This window comes from Salvelinus alpinus, chromosome 12 (genome assembly GCF_045679555.1).
Source record: "Salvelinus alpinus chromosome 12, SLU_Salpinus.1, whole genome shotgun sequence".
Lineage (NCBI taxonomy): Eukaryota > Metazoa > Chordata > Actinopteri > Salmoniformes > Salmonidae > Salvelinus > Salvelinus alpinus.
In genome coordinates, this window is record NC_092097.1 from 4733039 (window position 1) to 4750409 (window position 17371).

Consider the following 17371-nt stretch of genomic DNA (forward strand, 5'->3'; position numbering starts at 1 on the left):
GAAGCCTACTGTATTAACTAACTTTGAGATCAATTGTAAGGGCCATGTGTTTTAACTGGCAATGTTCGGAGAACTATTTAAGGCATTTCTGAAACATTTGGTGAATGCTTTCGGCTACGTTGGCACAGTATGTGGAAAGTAGGGAATCGGCCTAATGATGTGTGGGGCTCAGGCTGGCCTGAGTAGGCTACTAGCTGTCCGTATGCGAGTGAAAGGCCCACCGGAAAAGGGAGTTCACCTCCCGATCTGTCGAGGTTTACTAGTTAGCTCTTCAGACCTCAGTCCTTCTCCCTCTCTCTGTGTTTGTCTGCTCCTCAATCTGCTTAGTTCAGGGTTTACTTGGAACAGAGCTGCTGCAGCCTGCACCAGTTCGCTTGTTCACCAACATAACACAGAACATAACAGAGCAGAGTGTGTGAGGGAGTCAACCATCTGTACCAGGATTTACGTTAGCCGGTAATAGCCGGCTTTTGGCCCAAATTAAATAAAAAAAATTAAATAGAAAAGCCGATAAATGAAATTGGTGCCAGCCAATTGTCTGGGAGAAAAAGAAAAGTCTTTACCTTATTAATTGATGGAAATACCAGTCTATGTCAATACATTTGACTGGTCATGCTTATCAGTCTTGTAGGTTAATTTGCATAATTCAGTGGTGTTAAATTGGCCCGTGTGCTCAGTATATTCGTTCATGTGTCTTATTTATCACGCGAGTACAGATGGGGCCTTTGAGTGGGACATCTGTCAGGCAGAGAGCTGACACACAAACACTAAATGCGTAGGCCACGGAAGGTAGGCTCCATCTGCACGTCACACAACACTTTGCTATGAGCTGGAGGCAGTATGCGTTTTAAAAACATACACTCGATTGTTTGAAACCGGCATGTTTTTTTTTACTACATATTATGAGGCAGGTCTTACCTTGCTTCGAAGTAGCCTAGCCCAAATCCGACCGTATCCGCGGAGGCAATTATTTGATATCAACTTTCTTTCATTGTCCAGTAGCCAAACGCACAATCCCAGTCATATCAGCAACCCATGCTAGTTGTTTTCATTTTAGATCCCCTCTTCTTTCTAAATGTCTAAACTATTTTTGACATCTGTCTCGTGAAACCGTGCTTTGTGCTTTTGACAAGTGTTTTTCCCTCTAATTGCATTATGGAACAAACATTTGCGCTTAGCCTACTGCGTTGAGCGCATTGCTGCGTTTATAATGTGGATAAATACGTTTATCAACATTTTTAAGTTAAAGGTTCTGATCTGTTACATCAGACTCTTGCTTTTTTTATCTGGTTTTGGGGTGTAGCCTACTGGTTGTTTGAATTTGGGATCTATCACCCCACAACTGTAAATGTGGATAGAATAACCATCTTCAAAGTGCGCGTGAGAATTCGGTACAAAGGGCCGCGCATCGTTGCATCAACTTTTATGCGCTGTTAATATGAATGACCGTAATCTAAAGGGGATGTATGTCATTCTGAGCACAGTGGGTGGACACCCTAATCAGGTTACGCACCCAATGCATATAAATGTCCGGTAAATTTAAAATTCTGTCTGTCAAATGTCCGGTGAAACCCTGAACTGGACATAAACCAGTGTGCGAAACCCTGATGTCTTTATCTCTGTGTCTGAGCTGAACTCCTTCAATGCACAGAGCCAGGTAATTGGCGAAGGGGAAGGACGCAGGGTGATAAAGCCTAAAAAGAGAGGTGTATGTGTGTTTGGCAGGCAGGAACGGGGGCTACTACAGAAAGTAGTCTTGGTGACAGAGCCTGTTGCCATGGAGCTGGGCCTCCCATTGGTGGAGGCATGGGCCAATCACACAGCAGCACAGTCTGTTTCATCATTGAGAAGAAAAAAAATTCTGCTCTACCATTTCTCTCTCTCTCCCTCTTCCTCTCATCACTGACTGCTCCTCCTTCCTTTACTAGAAAAAGGGCAGGAATTACATAAGGTTTGTAATGGGAGCGGGACTAGCTTCTGATGTTTGTCTTGACACACATTTTGTGTGAGTGAATGAAAATGTAGCAACCGGTCCATTGCAGGCAGCATCTTTTTGAATGAGGCTAATCAAAATACACGCTCATTGGCACAGATTTATCCTAGATTTCAACACATGTAGCCTAGCCCTAACCTCGTGCAGTGCCTAACTCCAGTGCCTGCAACTCCACTGGTATTTTAGTGTCTTGAATCATCTGCCCGTTTGTTAGGAAATGTGAATGTAAAGGCTTGTGGACATGAAAGGATGCTGCGCGGCGGAGTCCCCCTGTCTGTCCTCTGTGGGTAGCAGTGCTGCGAGGCGGTGACTCATACACTTGTTTTTGGCTTAGGCTACATCCCGTCCCAGTAACACACTCATCTGCACTAGTGTTAACACACTCTTATGTGTACTTGTGACTCGCCCCTTTCTCCTTATATTCTAATGGTGACGATGAATGATATTGACAAGTGTGGCTGAAAATAGTTGTGAGGTAGGCAACAGGCTAGTCGATTGTTAGTAGTTCATGAGGAAGCGCTCTCATTGGTAGTGTCTGTGGTCTTCTGTTGTCTATTGATGACTTGTCTTACTGCTGTATGATAGGAAGGATTATTTAGGCCAAGCTGTCTTGGCCTAAATAACCCCCGTCTTTCTCTCACTCTCTATATCTATTGCTCCCCCGCACACATTCCACCACTACTTCCCTCGTCAATAATGCATAGAAAGATCAGTATCCCCTCTTCCTTTCTTTCTCTCCTCTCTGTCATTCATAATGAATGAGGGACGTGTGACATCCTGGCCAACACCTTTTGCTCTCACGCGCCATCTCTTCATATAACTCTCTCGCTTTCTCTCTCCCCCTCCCTCTCTCTCAATCCTGACCCTGCCACACACTCTTTTCCTCTTCTGTGTCATAGAGGATACCCCTGCTCTGTCCCTCCTCTCTCCCTCCCTTTCTCTTTTCTCTGCAGTGTTCTTTTTTCCTCTCAATGTCTTCTCTTAAATTGTCAGCCTGCTGACGCCATCCTCCTCCTCTGCTCAGCCCACTCACTCCTGTGGGACACGCTCAGCTCTGACTCATTCACTCTCTCCCCCTTTCTCCCTTCGCTCATCACTCTCTCCTTCGCTCATCTCTCCCTCGCTCCATCACTCTCTCTCCCTTCGCTCCATCACTCTCTCTCCCTTCACTCCATCACTCTCTCTCCCTTCGCTCCATCACTCAGTCTCCCTTCGCTCCATCACTCTCTCTCCCTTCGCTCCATCACTCTCTCTCCCTTCGCTCCATCACTCTCTCTCCCTTCGCTCCATCACTCTCTCTCCCTTCGCTCCATCACTCTCTCTCCCTTCGCTCCATCACTCTCTCTCCCTTCGCTCCATCACTCTCTCTCCCTTCGCTCCATCACTCTCTCTCCCTTCGCTCCATCACTCTCTCTCCCTTCGCTCCATCACTCTCTCTCCCTTCGCTCCATCACTCTCTCTCCCTTCGCTCCATCACTCTCTCTCCCTTCGCTCCATCACTCTCTCTCCCTTCGCTCCATCACTCTCTCTCCCTTCGCTCCATCACTCTCTCTCCCTTCGCTCCATCACTCTCTCTCCCTTCGCTCCATCACTCTCTCTCCCTTCGCTCCATCACTCTCTCTCCCTTCGCTCCATCACTCTCTCTCCCTTCGCTCCATCACTCTCTCTCCCTTCGCTCCATCACTCTCTCTCCCTTCGCTCCATCACTCTCTCTCCCTTCGCTCCATCACTCTCTCTCCCTTCGCTCCATCACTCTCTCTCCCTTCGCTCCATCACTCTCTCTCCCTTCGCTCCATCACTCTCTCTCCCTTCGCTCCATCACTCTCTCTCCCTTCGCTCCATCACTCTCTCTCCCTTCGCTCCATCACTCTCTCTCCCTTCGCTCCATCACTCTCTCTCCCTTCGCTCCATCACTCTCTCTCCCTTCGCTCCATCACTCTCTCTCCCTTCGCTCCATCACTCTCTCTCCCTTCGCTCCATCACTCTCTCTCCCTTCGCTCCATCACTCTCTCTCCCTTCGCTCCATCACTCTCTCTCCCTTCGCTCCATCACTCTCTCTCCCTTCGCTCCATCACTCTCTCTCCCTTCGCTCCATCACTCTCTCTCCCTTCGCTCCATCACTCTCTCTCCCTTCGCTCCATCACTCTCTCTCCCTTCGCTCCATCACTCTCTCTCCCTTCGCTCCATCACTCTCTCTCCCTTCGCTCCATCACTCTCTCTCCCTTCGCTCATCACTCTCTCTCCCTTCGCTCATCACTCTCTCTCCCTTCGCTCATCACTCTCTCTCCCTTCGCTCATCACTCTCTCTCCCTTCGCTCATCACGCTCTCTCCCTTCGCTCATCACGCTCTCTCCCTTCGCTCATCACTCTCTCTCCCTTCGTTCATCACTCTCTCTCCCTTCGCTCCATCACTCTCTCTCCCTTCGCTCCATCACTCTCTCTCCCTTCGCTCCATCACTCTCTCTCCCTTCGCTCCATCACTCTCTCTCCCTTCGCTCCATCACTCTCTCTCCCTTCGCTCCATCACTCTCTCTCCCTTCGCTCCATCACTCTCTCTCCCTTCGCTCCATCACTCTCTCTCCATTCGCTCCATCACTCTCTCTCCCTTCGCTCCATCACTCTCTCTCCCTTCGCTCCATCACTCTCTCTCCCTTCGCTCCATCACTCTCTCTCCCTTCGCTCCATCACTCTCTCTCCCTTCGCTCCATCACTCTCTCTCCCTTCGCTCCATCACTCTCTCTCCCTTCGCTCCATCACTCTCTCTCCCTTCGCTCATCACGCTCTCTCCCTTCGCTCATCACGCTCTCTCCCTTCGCTCATCACGCTCTCTCCCTTCGCTCATCACGCTCTCTCCCTTCGCTCATCACGCTCTCTCCCTTCGCTCCATCACTCTCTCTCCCTTCGCTCCATCACTCTCTCTCCCTTCGCTCCATCACTCTCTCTCCCTTCGCTCATCACTCTCTCTCCCTTCGCTCATCACTCTCTCTCCCTTCGCTCATCACTCTCTCTCCCTTCGCTCCATCACTCTCTCTCCCTTCGCTCATCACTCTCTCTCCCTTCGCTCCATCACGCTCTATCACGCTCTCTCCCTTCGCTCATCACTCTCTCTCCCTTCGCTCCATCACTCTCTCTCCCTTCGCTCCATCACTCTCTCTCCCTTCGCTCCATCACTCTCTCTCCCTTCGCTCCATCACTCTCTCTCCCTTCGCTCCATCACTCTCTCTCCCTTCGCTCCATCACTCTCTCTCCCTTCGCTCCATCACTCTCTCTCCCTTCGCTCCATCACTCTCTCTCCCTTCGCTCCATCACTCTCTCTCCCTTCGCTCCATCACTCTCTCTCCCTTCGCTCATCACGCTCTCTCCCTTCGCTCATCACGCTCTCTCCCTTCGCTCATCACGCTCTCTCCCTTCGCTCATCACGCTCTCTCCCTTCGCTCATCACGCTCTCTCCCTTCGCTCATCACGCTCTCTCCCTTCGCTCTCTCCCTCGCTCTCTCCCTTCGCTCTCTCCCTTCGCTCTCTCCCTTCGCTCTCTCCCTTCGCTCTCTCCCTTCGCTCTCTCCCTTCGCTCTCTCCCTCGCTCTCTCCCTTCGCTCTCTCCCTTCGCTCTCTCCCTCGCTCTCTCCCTCGCTCTCTCCCTTCGCTCTCTCCCTTCGCTCTTTCCCTCGCTCTCTCCCTTCGCTCTTTCCCTCGCTCTCTCCCTTCGCTCTTTCCCTCGCTCTCTCCCTTCGCTCTTTCCCTCGCTCTCTCCCCTCGCTCTCTCCCTTCGCTCTTTCCCTCGCTCTCGCTCCATCGCTCTCGCTCTCTCCCTCGCTCTCTCCATCTCTCTCGCTCCATCGCTCTCTCTTCGCTCATCACTCTCTCCCTTCGCTCCATCACTCTCGCTCCATCACAAATTATGCTTTATTACCAACGCAATATTGTAAACACATCGTTCGTGGCCGGTGTTTGCTTGTTTGCAGACTTTTTTGTACAATTTTGACAGTGCTACTGTATCTTTTTGGACACGCGAAGACCCAAACGGCATTCCATAGTATGTATGTCGTGAAGCTAATAGCAGTGACTATTACTGTGTAACTTTACTGTGTAACTCCGGTAGGGCAACATCTGAAAAATGCCGCACTTGGTAGTGTGTACCGGTGCTCGACCAGTCGGCAAAAGCCAACATCACCCACGACAGAACGGTTGGTTGACAAGGGCAATGAATTCCATTATCTTGGCTTTAATGGATTTTGCCTTTTGAGTTGTCTCACTGAAATGTTCTTACTCATTAAAATGACTGCTCGATCCACACAGCAGACATTGTGGGCTAGGTTAGGAATGCTGTGTTGCACGTGTAGCGCACCATTTTACGCTGCGTTATTATGTCGTGTACCTACGTTATATAGTTATGCACGGTAGCTTTGACATCGGTTTTTAACATCGGAGTTAAACTAGACATATGTTCACTGCTATATCATGCATCCCTAATGACCAGCTCTCACCGGTTCATCCATACAGGGTTGTACAGAGTATGTGTGTGGGAATAGTGCCAGGGAAGCTAAACCATAGAAATGATTGCTGTCATAGCTTGTCCATAGACTGCTTGCAGGGTAAGGAAAATAATTTGAGTGAACTATCCCTTTAAAAGATGCTGTGTAGGCTTTTATTAACCATTGCAAATGTCTAGTGTTGACCATTGAGACCATTTTATGTGTCTTTCATTCGTTTTTAGAAAGCTGTTATGTGACGTGGATGATTCGGGTCTCTTCTTCGTGCTCTCCTCGGCTCCGTTTTCTGTCATCTACATATTTATTTCTAAAATCAATCTTCCTTTCGCTCTCTCCATCTCTCTCTCCCCCCCTCCACACCAATGGCAACAGCTGAGAATGACGTCACCGTCTCCCTGGCAACTCTGCCTGTGAAGAAGGGAGGAAAAAGCAGAAAGAGAGAGAGGAAATGGTAGCTGAGAATAGGCTGGCTGGCTTAGCCCGGTTCATTCATAAGTGCCTCAATTTCACACTCATTCAGTTTTTCTGGCAGAGAGAGAGAGAAATAAGTGTTTTGTTTTAGCACAGAATGTCCCTCTCTTCTGCCCATTAGAGCCACAGTCTCTCAGCCATGTTATTCTCCACACTAGAAATGACACATTTTGTTCTGCTCGGACCTTTTATCTAGTCATTCGATAATGTTGACGTGTGCGTTTTGACTGTGAGAGTTTTGCAACGTGTCCCTGTCTCTAGCTGCGTAGATATAAGGCTGTTCTGTGGTGCAGAGTTGCATAAGCCGGGACTCCTCAGCGCCGAGTGCGGTTGGTTGGCGTTCATCCGTGTGCGTGCCCTGGTCATTGATGCTGTGCCGCTGCTGCTGCCTCAGTGATGACGCTGTTGCTGTGCCTGGGTCTTCCCCTGCTGTGGGAATCCCTGCATGCCTTACTGCCTCCTCTCCTATCTGCTGCAGCAGCACAAACACACTCTCAAACACAGCCTCCTGATGAGGTCAGAGGAAACTGTGTTAAAGCTGAAGTGTGTGTTTGTGGGACAGATGGCGCGTTTCTCAAAGCTTCTGGTGTTAGTCGTCCTATGTGTGTTTGTTGTTGAGTAGTGAGAGCGCCGCCTGTCCTGAAGGTGTTAGCAGTATGTCGTCATGGTAACGTTTAGTGGAGTGCTGTTTATGAGTGGGAGAGAGAAACACGCCGTCTCACCTGTGTCAGTTGGTGTAAATTTGTTCAAAAACCAAAAGTTTCTGAGCGAAAACCATACTTTTTTCAGCCCTGGTCTGCAAGTGGTCATTCATGCATTGGCTGAATTCCTACTTCCACAGCCAGCCCTGTAGTTTACTCATCCCACGCTTTGAGCAGCGAGTCAGACTGGACCCAGTTGTAACTGTTAGTGACGTCATTCTGTCTTCCTGTTATCCCCAGGGGTCGTGGCTGGTGGAACTATCTTCAACATGCTGCTTCACTGAGACGCACAGACGGAAGGATAGCTAGACGGAAGGACAGACAGACCCAGTCAGCGGGTGCCCCCCCCCCCCCTTTCTTCCCCGTGCCAGCTGCTTCTCCCACCGGCTACCTCCCCCCTGTACAGAACTTGCTATGGAATGCCCTCACCTAGCGGACTAGCACAGTCCTCTTTAGGACCCTTTCCTGGGAACCCACTCAATAAGGATTCAGCATAGCTGATCTGTCTCAGGTACTGTTCACTGTGTACATTAACTACATTGTCCGTGTCTCCTGATTCTTACCATGTTTAAGGTTTTCCTTGGCCCTGTACTGCATTGAAACTCAGGACCGTTTAATGGATCTATCCTCTCTCTCCCCCTCCTTATCTTGAAGTAGTCTCTGGCTCCTCCTACCCTTCACCCTCTCCTGAGAAGATGTCTGTGAGCCTGGCTGGGGAGGATAACCAGACGGAGGGTGAGAGTGGAAGTAGTGGAGTGCTCCATGATGACTCCAGCAACAGAGGGAAGCTCTCCCCATCCCCTGAGCCCTGCCAGGGGAAAGAGGGCACTGGGACTGGAGGCACCGGGGAGGGCATGGAGGCAGAGGAGAGTGCCACACAGGACTCACAGGTAACTGACCTCCAGGCGACTTTGGATGTGTCCCAATAATCGCTCCTTTCTCCCGAAGTGTGAAGTTGTTCACTTTTCTTCATGGGTTTGAAAAGAAAATGACTGGTATATGGAAACTCTAGTCCATGCCAACATTAATCCAATGCTTTTTTTTTTTTAATGTGTGGGCTGTCGAGTGAACGAGTGCACACTTCTGGAGGAAGGAGAGATTATTGAGAAGCACCCTTTGCCTCCTCGGGCACTGCACTAGAGTTCCAATTTCTGGAAAGGTTTTTAAGGAATACTACAGTCCAGAATTGAATGTCTGTGAATTTCGTGGCTTTTTAGATTAGAACATAGTTAGCCATTTATATTGTGATGACAAAGTATATTTTCGCAGACATGTTTTCTTCCCCCTGCTCTGTTTGAACTTAATCTCCCATCATGCATTGTGTAGTTGCTTATGGCCATGATGAGTATGTGCTGCAATCTTGCGAGAGGAGTGTAGTGGGGGTGGGTTGGCAGGGATGGATGTGATTACAGTTGAGACAAATTGCCACTTCTTTGGAATGCCTGTCATTGAAACATTACAAACAAATTGCATGTTATCTTCATGCCTTGTTTGAGTATTGAATTTGAAGCATAGGTGTCTTATCTAGCTAGGTCGATTCACTGTAGTTAGCCGCTACCTGCTTTGTCTGGCTCGCTGACTAGCTAGCTAGTGACTATGCTGTTCCCGGACAAGCACTCCAAACGAGTTAAATAACAGGTTAGACTGCAGAACTACATATTACATGGCATGTCGGGCGTGTCAGTTTGCAAGAGTATCTAGCTAGTTGTGTTTCTGCTTGCTTGACGCATGCAGATGACTAGTACTGCCTGCTTGTGCTAGCTAGCAACATAGCTAGCCATTTGTTAGCTTGCCACTTGGTCCAGTCAAAGGTAGCTAGCTAGTTTGTTGAAACAGTAAAATATTTTTGCTAGCTGTGCTTCTAGCTTCAAACACTATCTACATCTCAATGGAGTAGAAATGTCGGGTGTACAGTACTTTATCAGCAACGTTATATTCCATCTTGTGCCAATCCAGTGGTTTCGCCTACCAGCTGTGCAGCGCGGGCTACACGGAGAAGCAGAACAATTGGTAGGCGGAAACCACTTGATTCGCACAAAATGGAATAGAAGCTTGCAGAGAAAGTTCGTAATTGCACAATTTCATGTTTACAACTTCTAAAGACCTGCATCACAATACTGAGAACTTTGCCATTTCTAAAAGGACGTTTTTGGGAGCCTTTATTCATGTTTTTCCGGAGCCCCCATACTGCACAATGAGCAATGGGGAAGTATATTGCGGGTGCGGTAAGTGAAATTGCAAAAAAAAGGTGTTTGGACCCTTCCATAACATGCCATTTACATGAATAGAGATTTGGTTCTAAAATAGTGAACCAATCCTTTTAACGTTTTTTTCTCACTAAAATACGTTTTTCACAAACGTTATTTAACGCTGTCAGTCATAAGAAATGGTCATTTTGAGTGTAGCTAGTATTCTTAGTATTACCACGTTTTCTCCCCTTGCAGAGAAGGTCTCAGAACCACGGCCATGGGCGGAAAAGGGCCAGGGTAAGGACTGCATTATTCTGTCTGTGGCATTGTTGTTGGTTTAAGTTTGCATATCATTAACCTAATCCAGGAACTTAAATCCACCCGTTAGAAAGGGTCCTACTAGCCCCATCATCCACAAAGTTCGCTCATGCTAGTTAGAAGGTTAGATAGACCAGGAGAAGTCGCAGAGGTGAGGCCTCCCAAGGCATGAGCTCAGCTTACCTAGTGTATTTATAATCCAACGTTTGGATTATGAAGGCTGTACGAAGGCTGTACATCTCAAAAGGATCATATGCATGTCTGCTGGTGCTGAGCGATTAGTGGGTAGTTCTTCAAAGTAGATAAGGCATACTGCTCAATACAAGCGATCTATCAATCAGATGTATTGTCGGGTAGACATAGTGCATTCGTGACGTATTCAGACCCCATCACTTTTTCCACGTTTTGTTACGTTAAACTTATTTTTATTAAATGGATTGATGAGGGGGGAAAAAATCGATTTAATACATTTTAGAATAAGGCTGTAACGTAACAAAGTGGAAAAAGTGAAGCGGTCTGAATACTTTCCGAATGCACTGTACCGAAGTAACTGTCTATATCCCTCTCGTTCTTGAAGCATTCTGTCACTCCTTTCCTCGTGTGTCTGCCGGCCCCACAGGCTTGCCCGGGCAAGAACCAATGAGAACAGGCAGCTAGGTGCAATGGATTCCGGTCATTGTAGTTAAGTGCAGAAAACGTGGTGATTTAACTATGAATATTGGCCTGTTGAAGACTACACTTTCCTGCAACGTCACAGTTTTATGCTTGATACGATTTCTCTCCACAGAAACGGCTCATTGAGCTCGCAAAAAAAGTAAATGGGTTTTCATATAATTGAGCCGACGTAAATAAACTGACATTTCAGCTAATCGCTCAGCACTGCCGGCATGCAGCTTTTATCTCTCACATCAGTTAACTTTTACCTTCTTTACACTACAACATTTAACATATGTTTAAAAAGTGCAATGTGTTTGGTCTATTTGTATCGAAGGACCAAAGTGCTATACGTTTCTCCTTTCTGGTTGTGTGTATGATAGTCCAATGCCAAGCTGAAGCTGGTGAGGAGCCTGGCGGTGTGTGAGGAGTCATCAGGTCCGTTCTGTACTGACGGACCTCCAGACCAGGACATCATCCAGCTGCACATCAGCTGCCCATCAGACAAGGAGGAGGAGAAGTCCTCCAAGGATGAGTACGAGAACGAGGAGAAGAACAAGGACAAGACTCCACGCAAGATGCTTTCACGAGGTAAGCTGCCTTTCTGGGGGGTGTGGGGGGTTGTCCTTACAAGGAATATCAGTTCAGGAGTTAGGGTTTTTAAATGTAGAGCTGTGGAGGGATGTGCAGGGAGTGTTTTTATTATTATTAGGGAGAGTGTGTGTGTAAAAAAAGATCTGCCATTCGTGTGTTCAGAAACGACACGCTGTGAGCCAAGCAACTCTGACCGTGTGCGTGCACACGAGCGTGATGTATACGCTTGTGCGTAGCAGAAAATAGTTGACATGGAAACAATCCTCTAAGTGCGTTTTGAAACAACACACCCTCTCTGACCCCTCTGACTGACGCTTTGTGTGTGTGTGTAGATGCTCCTGATTGCATGCGTGCGGTTTTGTAGATGGTGTGTGTGGTGTCATTTTTTTTCTGTCTCTTTCCCCTCCAGACTCCAGCCAGGAGTACACAGATTCCACCGGCATCGACGTGCACGAGTTCCTGGTCAACACACTGAAAAACAACCCCAGGTAACACACACACACACTTAAAAACAACCTGAGGCAGAGGAACCTTATCGATCTCCTATCACAGCCACATCACGAAATGGCATCTAGATGTAGTCTGTTGCCATCTGAGCCCGCAGGTTCCCCTAGTAATGGAAATGGATTGAGAAACTCTGCTCTAAGGGCTGAATCGCAACTCAAGTTTTTTTCTCTCACAAATCTATCATCAATGCATGACTTAAGTGAAAATCCAAGTTACGTGCACAGATCTCAAGTTGGGTTCCGGGCTGTAAGCGAATGCCGCTGCAGCTGTAGTAATCCTGTGGTGGTCTGGACGCTACAGTAGCTGCCCAGCCTCGGTCAGGACGGCTTGCTTGGAGTATTCACTGCGGTGAATGGAGCCTTTGATCTTTGTATGAGTAGTTGCCGCTCTCTCTCGGTCTGTCTGTCTCCCTCACTCTCCCTCTCTTTCTCTCCAACAGGGATCGGATGATGCTGCTGAAACTAGAACAAGATATCCTGGAGTTCATTAATGATGACGAGTGAGAGACATTCCCTAATATATATAGTACACTAAAGTAGCGCTCTAGATAGGGAACAGGATTTCATTTGGGATGCATACACATTCTCTACTACAACTCAACTCACTCTACTTACATTTTAGCTTTCTATGTCTGTCCGTCACAGTATTTTTAGGTGGTATATTGTACTGTAGTTGGTATATCAGCCTGGAACTCTGTGTCCCTCCTGTCGATTGGATGGTATCCAGGGTTGGAAATTAACACCCGCCAAATGCGGGGAGATTTGGTCATTGGCGGGTAAGAATGTATATTTTACCAGCCACGTTGGCAGCTGGTCACACAGGACCATTTGGGAACATTGTTTTTTTTAATTGCCGCATGTAGAAGAAGTTGGTCAAATTGACAAGGAAGGCCACTGAAATGTGACTTTGTCCTCGTGTTTCATGGCCAGTTCTATTGTTTTGTTCACACGCTAGGTGGCTGTTCAATGCCGCTAGGAAGACAGGTTTCTTTCATCAGAGACAAGCGAGTACCCAAGTTACCATGGTAACTGCTCGTCCCTTAAGGGGGGCGGCTTTACCTTTTTGGTCTCACCTAAGGATTGTGCTTGATTGAGCATGGATCACTCCTAAAAAGCTTTATTCATGAACTTTTAGTGATTTCCTATCATTAAAACACTCAAATGCTTTTGTACTCCCGATATGTATTTGTGTGCTGCTACATTTCTACTCAGGAGCACATCGTGAACTCCAGCGTGGTGCCCTGGGGCCGGATTCACAAAACCTTCTTAAGAAGAAATTTCTCAACGTACATTTTTTCCCTTAACTATAGACTTAAGAAAGTTAAGCAAAGTTGCTATTTCTCAATAAAGTTCTTGGAAATGTTCTTTAATTTTTTTCCCATTTCTTCCTAAGAGAATAAGTAAGAAAAAATGGGATTCTTGAAAATAATGTTTTAGGATTTCTTCTTGGAAATGTACTTAACTTTAGGGCAGCTAAACCCTTGTCTTGAGACGAATTGATACTTTTGTGACCATGAACGTTTTCTTGCGTCACAGACAGTTGGCTACCGGATATTTAAATACAGCAAGAAAACAAATTAAACACACATTATCTAGCTAGGTAGTAATTAACAATATATTACAATATTCTAGACGTGTTTAATAGCTAGCGCTATCGCGTCAATTTGCAAAGAAGCACTTGGCTAACGTTAACGTCGTAAGCTATGTTGGCTATAAAGTAGTTACACGTTAGCTAACTTACTTACCGGTCGCGCAGTCCCTCTACCACCGTCTCTCCTATCATGGAAATCACCTTCTCCTCCAGCTGGTCCACATTAATGGTCTCTCAGCTCCCTTCTTCTTAGCAGCCGACTTGACGTCGGATCACTTATTATTTTACGGCGTCACTGTCCTTTGCCATACCTCCGAATACAGAGACAGACTCGGCCACTCTCGCCCATCCTCTCTTTTTGGTGTCTGCAGTGACCCCGCAGTTGTCAAGTCTCCCCAACAGCAACCTTTTCCTGGCTGCTATTTCCTCCACCGTCACTTCAAGCTCTTGTTTGCTGAAGTTTTTATTGCGCTCTCCTTGGTTATCCATTTTTGATTTTGATATAGCTAACGTTAGTCTGATGCCTATAATGTGTGAAAAATAACAGTCCTATCATCCCTGTCGCACAGGCTTATTTATTGGTTTCAAGCACGTCACTAATGTCAATGTCGCATAAGGTATTTACGAAGTTCCTAAGAAAATTGAGGAATTGCATTTACGAACTATTTTATGAATTTCTTATATTTTTCTTTATGAAACTTCATACGTTTTTTCTGAAGAAATGTTTTGTGAATCCGGACCCTGAACTATAGCCTTTTGTGTCAGGGTAGGCACTTAGTTGATTCTTGATATTCAGTTGTAGAACTGTTTCTGTTTTTACTTCTTACTAGTAATACATTTATTGTTTTAGAAAAACAGAAAGCACGGTCATCTGGATTTTGTTTATATATGTAAGACCTGTATTGTGGAAAACATATTTTGTCAGGTAAAGAATCTTGAGTGGCAGGTGGCCCAAAAAGTTTATTTACCACACAGATGGTGTCTTCACTCTCATCTCGAGTTTATTTTGTTGCTTTGACTATTTTATTTTGTGGACTATTACCCTTTAAAACATCTAAGAAAGATGTGCAGAGACACTGCACTTCCACAAGGGTATCATTACTAGACTGATAAAGTTGGTGTCCATCACAGATATCCTATTAAATGAGTTATAATATGTAGTTCTATGGTGTCATCTTCTCCTTTCCCATCCAGTAACCAGTACAAGAAGTTCCCCCAGATGACGTCGTACCACCGCATGCTGCTGCACCGTGTAGCTGCCTACTTTGGCATGGACCACAACGTAGACCAGACTGGCAAGGCCGTCATCATCAACAAGACTGGCAACACACGCATGTAAGTGGGAGAACGGTAGACATTTTGAAGACCACGAGTGGAACTTAAATGGCAATGACTAGAAGTTAGAGGACAATTAGTAAAACATAGAAGGAAATGACTAGAAGTTAGAGGGCAATTAGTAGAACCTTGTGAGACAAAGAAACACATAAATAAAAATATCTTCCATTGTCCCACCAAGAGTTGCTGAATATGTTTTCTTCTTCAGCCCAGATCAGAGGTTCTCCGAGCACATCAAGGATGAAAGGAATTTGGACTTCCAGAAGAAGTTTATCCTCAAGAGAGACGATGTTAGTATGGACAAGGATGATAATCAGGTGATGATAGACACTTCTTCAGGTGTCGCTTTTTATAATGTAGTGATTTTAAAAAATACCTTATCATTTAAAAAAAGTATTTCTTGCTCTCTTTAGCTTTGTTGATCTTTATACAGCACAAGATCTGAGAAGGCTGAATATCATATCCCATTGGCTTTAGTATTGATAACAAATCGTTGAATAATGAATCGCATGTTTTACCTTACACTTACTGTATTTTTGTGACGATGCTCTGAAGAGTATTCAGTGAATACCACTTCTGTCCAATGAGGTTGCTGATCCTGCCCCTCTTTCCTCTTGTCCAATCGCAGATCCGTGTGCCGCTGCAGGACGGGCGGCGCAGCAAATCAATAGAGGAGAGGGAGGAGGAGTATCAGAAGGTGCGAGACCGGATCTTCGCCCGAGAAGTAAGTGGTGGGGGCACACTCGAGAGTAGAGATGGGCAGTTGGACTAACTTGTTAACTTGTCCCCCCCACCGTCTGTTCCACTAACCATTCCTCCCATTGTATAAACTAACAGCTAATTGTATTAACTTGTGGGTGGAGAGAGAACGGCTTACTTCATATAGCAGAGTCTATTCAGGTGGAAGAGTAATAAGTGAAGTGAATATTCTTGGAGGTCATTAGGTAACCTTAGCTTATACAGTACTTGACAGAATTGACACGAATCCGTTTTCATTGTCCAGGCAGTTATTGTAAATGAGAATATGTTCTCAATAAACTACCCGGTCCAATTATTGCTGATAAATAAATATCGTTTTGGGATCGACTAGCTGTAGCTATTCGTGTAATGTACAGGTGTCTCTTCCTTTTTCAGTCCTCTCAAAATGGATACATCAACGACAACAGGTAAGCTCACAGTAACAGTACAGTATGCATCACAATGGACAGCTTCATGTGTGCACTTGTAAAGGGACCCTGGAGTATGGAGTTAGTCCCCGGCCAGTTTACTCCCCTAGGTGGGTAGGAGAAGCAGTCGGGGTGGCCTGGTCACACCGGGGGCTCTCTAACCCTGTTCCGAACCCCCTTGCACCATCAAACTAGGCCACCAAGTTACATTTAGGTGTATTTCAAGAATTCAAAGTTCACATGCAATAATGCTGGCAATATAATCATTCTGGCAGTATATATATACGTTGACGTTTCACGGACCAGGGTTAGGTTTTGTTGAGTTGGAATTAATGATGTGTATAAACTCTGGATTGCTGATGATATGTAATTGGCCATTGAGAGGCTTTGAAGCAACCAGTCGGCCATATTGGCACTCCCCAGTAGGTAGCAGTCCTCCACGGGAACAAAAGGAATTTTATAGTATTTCAATTAAATGTTACAAGACTAAATTAAATTAAATTAGGTATTTTGCTGTAGTGGGAACAGTAACATTAGTCATCTCTAAAAATTATACTTACATTTTTTAATTTTTTTTATAGATTTTATTGCTAGCGCACATAATATAATTTACTAGTCTGCATCAAGGTGTCTGTAATAGAATACATGTGGCAAAAACGAATTTAGACATTAATGAATGCATTTCTATAACTTCCTAAATATTTTTTACAACGGTAGGGGAGTTCCAAGATGGTAGCCATGGTGGCTTCAACACAGCGCTCCCTATCATTCATCTAGTGTATATATAAATCATTGGTTGGAATGTGGGTTGAATTGATATTCATGTGTAGCTGAGAATAGTTTACCAAATATATTCCAAACAAATAAGTACAGCTTTCAACCCCTCTCCCTTTCTGATAGAGATGAACGATTATTAAACAGATGTACATAGAGAAGGAAATAAGTAGGATAACTTTGTTCCTTGTTTTGAGCTGTCAACATTTTTGCTCTGTGTGCATTATATCTCTGTTCTGGGGGTTAGATACAGTGCAGCACTGTTACCTACCTATCTGGCCCCCTCTCCTATACCCACCCACTAACCCCCGGCCTGCCTTTCTCTCCTTCCACTGTCACCCAACAGACTTTCCACTGAAGGCTACTCCTCTAGCTCTCAAAAGCGGAGACAGATCTTTAGGTACTGACACAACCGGGTGACGTGTGACTCTAGTCGTCTGTGATTGTGTTGCCATGCCCATCTACCCTCTGTCTAGTGGTGGTTTTATGACTGACTGGGTGCGTCCGGAATGGCACCTTATTCCCTACACGGTGCACTACTTTTTGACCAGAGACCTATGGGCTCTGGTCAAAAAGTAGTGGACAATAA

General features: G+C 46.0%; 1 protein-coding gene across 12 annotated transcripts in view; it reads left to right on the top strand.

Annotated features, from left to right (window-relative positions):
- Positions 1-17371, top strand: part of LOC139536508 (R3H domain-containing protein 2-like) — a 69900-nt gene that overhangs the window by 28461 nt on the left and 24068 nt on the right. For 8 of the 12 annotated variants that reach the window (XM_071337060.1, XM_071337067.1, XM_071337066.1 and 5 more), the window contains 11 exons: positions 7896-8166; positions 8310-8545; positions 10100-10141; positions 11200-11407; positions 11820-11898; positions 12357-12416; positions 14702-14842; positions 15051-15159; positions 15471-15566; positions 15977-16008; positions 17129-17182. In XM_071337060.1, coding sequence (XP_071193161.1) covers positions 8351-8545; positions 10100-10141; positions 11200-11407; positions 11820-11898; positions 12357-12416; positions 14702-14842; positions 15051-15159; positions 15471-15566; positions 15977-16008; positions 17129-17182 — 1016 coding nt within the window. In that variant the 5' untranslated portion in view covers positions 7896-8166; positions 8310-8350. The remainder of the gene's footprint in view (positions 1-7895; positions 8167-8309; positions 8546-10099; positions 10142-11199; positions 11408-11819; positions 11899-12356; positions 12417-14701; positions 14843-15050; positions 15160-15470; positions 15567-15976; positions 16009-17128; positions 17183-17371) is intronic. The other 4 variants (XM_071337065.1, XM_071337069.1, XM_071337058.1 and 1 more) reach the window with 3 other exon arrangements.